General features: G+C 35.9%; 1 protein-coding gene across 1 annotated transcript; it reads left to right on the plus strand.

The window, feature by feature from the left end:
* The first annotated feature begins 271 nt into the window (after positions 1–271).
* Positions 272–1,333, plus strand: LOC127162189 (gastrula zinc finger protein XlCGF8.2DB-like). Its single transcript, XM_051104965.1, has one exon. It carries the CDS (start codon positions 272–274, stop codon positions 1,331–1,333), a length of 1,062 nt encoding a protein of 353 aa, XP_050960922.1.
* Positions 1,334–4,732: the final 3,399 nt, after the last annotated feature.

A 4,732-nucleotide genomic window follows, 5' to 3' on the forward strand; every position in this document is an offset into this window, starting at 1 on the left:
TTTTCTGCAAATTTGAACATTGTTGAAAGGACTGCATTTCCAGTGATTTAAACCGGGTTGTCAAGCCCAGCCCTGCTGAGTTTAACTCAAGTTTTGAATGAACACACCTGAATCAAGGTCTTCAAGGTCAACTTGGTAGGTGTGTTGGAGCTAAACTCTGCATGAGGAACTCTTCAGGATAAATGGCAGATTTGGGCCATTGTTACCTTCTGTTCTACCGTTGCTTTAAACAGTGGTTAACTTGTATTTGTTTCTTTTCACCCTAGACCTGATGGTGGTGAAAAAGGAGAGTGAAGTACTTGAGGCAATGCAAGATGAAGATCGGTTTAAGAAAGAGTGTGATTTCATAACTGGACAAAAATCAATTAGTTGCTCTCAGACAGAAAAGACTTTCTCAAGAAAAAGATCTCAAAAGAATTATACCTGCCAGCACTGTGGAAAGAGTTTCAGTCAACATGGAAACTCTAAAGTCCATATGAGAGTTCACACTGGAGAGAAGCCTTATACATGCCAACAATGTGGAAAACAATTCAGTGAACATGGAAACCTTAAAGCCCACATGAGGATTCACACTGGAGAGAAGCTTTTCACCTGCCAACAGTTTGGAAAATGTTTCACTAAAAATGCAACCCTCAAAAGCCACATGAACGTTCACACAGGTGAGAAACCTTACACGCGCCTTCTGTGTGGAAGCATTAAAAGGCACATGAAAACTCACACTGGAGAGAAGCCGTACATCTGCAAACTGTGTGGAAGGAGCTTTACAGCAAAACGAAACCGTGAGTATCACGTGAACAGTCACACTGGCAAGAAGCCATTTTCATGTGATCAGTGTGGAAAGAATTTCAGACATAAAGGGACTGTTAAAAAGCACATGATAGTTCACATAGCTCTCTCAATTTGTCATCAGTGTGGAATGAGTTTCTCAGACAGTGATCACCTTCAAAATCACGTAACATCTCACATTAGAGGGAAGCCTTTCATGTGTAATCACTGTGGAAAGACTTGCTCAAACAAGACAAACCTAAAGATTCACATGAGAATTCATACTGGACAGAAGGCTTTCACCTGCCCTCGGTGTGGAAAGAGTTTCAGATTCAGAGGAAACCTTCGGACTCACATGAAAGTTCACACTGGAGAAAAGCCTTACACCTGCCCTCCATGTGGAAAGAGTTTAACACTTAAAGGAAACCTTAACACTCACATGAGGCTTCACACTGGGGAGAGACCTTTCACATGTCTCGAGTGCGACATGAGTTTCACATATCAGAGAAGCCTGAAAGAGCATATGCAAACTCATTCTGGAAAAACACTGACATGTTCCTCAGTATGACAAGTTTCATACTCATCTGCCAATTCACTTTGGAAGAAAACATAATAATGTGTAATAATTTTTCCATCACACAAATAAACCCATAAAAGTCATGTATATGTCAGACCCTATTTGTGTTTTTTCATATGGAAATGGTTTTAAATAGCTTTGCAATATAAAATGGTACTAGAAAAAAAAAAAGTTATACAACAAATTTTTGGAATAATGGTGAAAAATAATTTTGAGGGCTGAAATCGTTGACTGAAACTGACATTTTATTAGCTTTTTCATAAATAATCTTGGTTTTGGTTTTATTTTCGTGACATTCGCTGCAGAAGCTAGCTAAACAATGTGCAGCCAATATGAAATTAATCATACACATTTCTCCAGATTAAAATCAGGATTTCCGCGGGTCTTAAAAAAAGTCTTAAAGTCTTAAATCGCTTTTCCGTGAATTAAGGCCTTAAAAAGGTCTTAATTCAGAGCAGCAAGTCTTAAAAAAATCAGAGCAGCAAGTTTTAAATTCATATAATCATGGCATTAATTTTCGTGAGGGATTGTTTCCTCGTGTTTCATTTCAAAGTAAAGTGAAAGCTTATTTCTGTGCTACATGGTTTAGGTCACTCAATATTCATAATAGTAATAAATATAGTAATAAAAATCATTTAGTTTAATTAGAGAACAAACAATACAATTAAAACTGAACGCAGCTGCTCAATGCAGTGTGCCGAACGCAGATCAGATTTCATTTATCATGTATCAAGTCGAGCTGACTGACAAGAAGAGAGGTGAGAAAGACAAGACATGGCGGAAGAGTTTCAAAACGAAATGCAAAAGGGCCTTTTTTAAAAATATTTTAATTTTAAAAAGCCTGTTGACTTCTGCCATTTATCTAAGGTGACAGTGGAAGTTTCATATTTATTTGGTTCCACAGTGTTTGCTTAATTTTATTTATTTAAACCGTGTATATTTTTTTTTAATATATATTAAGCGTGCAAGGTGTATGCAGTACTTCCAAGCTTTCTTACAAATGTTCTACGTTTCTTATTTCTTTGGTTACACAGTGTTTTTTTTTTTTTAGTTTTGTATAACTATTTAAACTTTGTGCCAGTTATTATTTTATATTACGCATATAATATGGTGTATTATTATTCGTTCTGATAATAAAAGTTTGTTACGTTACATTAATGCCGCTATTTTAAAAGTAAAAGTAAAATGCGCAGGACGCTTTTACAAGCAGTACCGCCACAGAGTACGCAGTCTGCGTAAGGCACTAATTGCCAGGGAGGGGGCATCCTAGTTGCTCAAAACAAAACCAAAACAAAAAAAAACTTTAGTTCTAAGTAATATTAACATATACATATAGGCTAAGCAAACATAACGCGCCATTCATGCATTCGCGCCCGCGTCAGCGCCAGCCCTCACCTCAAGTAGCCTAATGTTTGCGGCTGGCTGCAAACATAATAAGCGTTCCGGCCAGGGGCGTAGACACACCTAAAAATAGATGCAGATTTATTTTTTTGTAATCGTAATAAACATGAACGGCGCTAGGGAGGGGTTAGCAGCTGCTTCAGCACCCTCAAGAAACACCAAAGCACCCCTGTTTCACTCACATAGCACTCACATAAAAAATTAAACAAAATAAAAAACATGGAGAAAAGAATTAAAACTTTCTTTAATTGGTTTGTTTAATATACATTTCAAGCTTTCTGTGGATTTCTTTGTTAGGCAAGTAGCCGGTTGCTGTGACATGCTCAGGTTTATGGAGACTGCACGATCAGAAAGCGCATTTTGTTTATTTTTTCTCTTTTATAAAACCATAACCTTTTGGTGTTATCGTGATTAGCAAGTTACTAGTGTGTTGTTGGCATGGTTAGCATGTTACTAGCCTGTTGTTAGCATGATTCTAGCATGATTAACAAGTTACTAGCATGTTTCTAGCATGATTAGCAATTTGCTAGCATGTTTCTAACATGACTAACAAGTTGTTAGCATGTTTATAGCAATATTACCAAGTTGCTAGCATGTTTCTTGCACGACTAGCATGTTTCTAGCATGATTGACAAGTTACTAGCATGTTAGCATGATTCTAGCATGATTAGCATGTTCTTAGCATGTTCTTAGCATGATTAACAAGTTATTAGCATGTTGTTAACATGATTAGCAAGTTACTAGCACATTGCTAGCATGATTCTAGCATGATTGGCATGTTGTTAGCATGATTCTAGTATGATTAGCAAGTTAGCTTGAATGAGTTTAAATGGATTAGAAATACAGTACATAGAAGCTTGACTGAGTCTCAAGGGATTCTTAGAGTTTTGACAGTTGGAGTTTGAATAGTCTTGGTTCATTTGAACTTTCAGATTTTTCCCAATTTTAATCACCATTTTTAGGAAAATCGTAAGTCTGATCAGTTGGAAAAGATATAGCAACTCGAGTCAGACCAGTCTGAAGATCTGGGCTGAGTTTGGAGTTTGTAGAGTTAAAGCTCTAGGAGGAGTAGCAGTCAGAAATTTTAATCTCAGAAGAAGAAGAATAACTGGAAGTTTAAATAGCATTTCAGTAAGTTGGCTTTCTCAAGCCAACTTAATTAAGTTGATATGCGCACATGGAGCATATTCATCTAAAAGAAGAAGCTGTGGTGATGCCTGAAACAGTAGCAGTGACCGGAAATGTGGAATAACTTCTCTCTCTTTCTTTTTTCTTTCTTTTTTTCTTGTTTGATTGTTTACAAAATAGGCTATTTGCTTTTTACTTTGTACATGAACAAGAAGCGTACTTACAGATAGGCGAATAAATCTTCAAAACTTATGTTACACATGAGTTAAACCACGTTTATGGGATAAATTGGCTTTATGTTCAGTAAATACAGTTCTTAGTACAACATATTATACAGTTTAGCATCAAGCGTAGGCTTTGCAAACTTTTAAACTGATCAATGCGTAAACGCTTACGTGAAAAAGCTTATTTTGGCCAGTACTAATTGCAACATGCATTTTTTTTTTCTATTTTCTTTTTTTCTAATAACATCTTGCAGATTGTGCAAGTTGTATGTAATTTACGACTTAAAATTTTGCGGAGCGTGTGTCGCGAATAAATGAAAATTAAATGAAAAGTCAAGTGTCGTTTGCGGCATTAATTTTTTGATTGTCTGTGCTAGAAAGCTTCGGAAAATGGCTCATAAATAGAATGAGGACATAAATACTTTTTACAAGTCAGAATTTAAAATTTAGTTGGTAGTATGGTGTGAGTAAAAGTAAATAAGTGAGTAAAAAAAATACAACCGCACTATATCTCTGCATGGTCATTTTAATATTTAACTAATTTCATGTTTAGATTTTTTTTAGATTGTGTGCTATCACAAAAAAATAAGTATGATCTAGGAGCACAAGAAAAACCTGAGTAGGCTGTATCAGTCCA

The sequence above is a fragment of the Labeo rohita genome, unplaced genomic scaffold (assembly GCF_022985175.1).
Source record: "Labeo rohita strain BAU-BD-2019 unplaced genomic scaffold, IGBB_LRoh.1.0 scaffold_852, whole genome shotgun sequence".
Classification (NCBI taxonomy): Eukaryota; Metazoa; Chordata; class Actinopteri; order Cypriniformes; family Cyprinidae; genus Labeo; species Labeo rohita.

Bases quoted from the DNA above. Each gene is read 5' to 3' on its own strand.
- LOC127162189 (XM_051104965.1), top strand. From the start codon at position 272: ATGGTGGTGAAAAAGGAGAGTGAAGTACTTGAGGCAATGCAAGATGAA.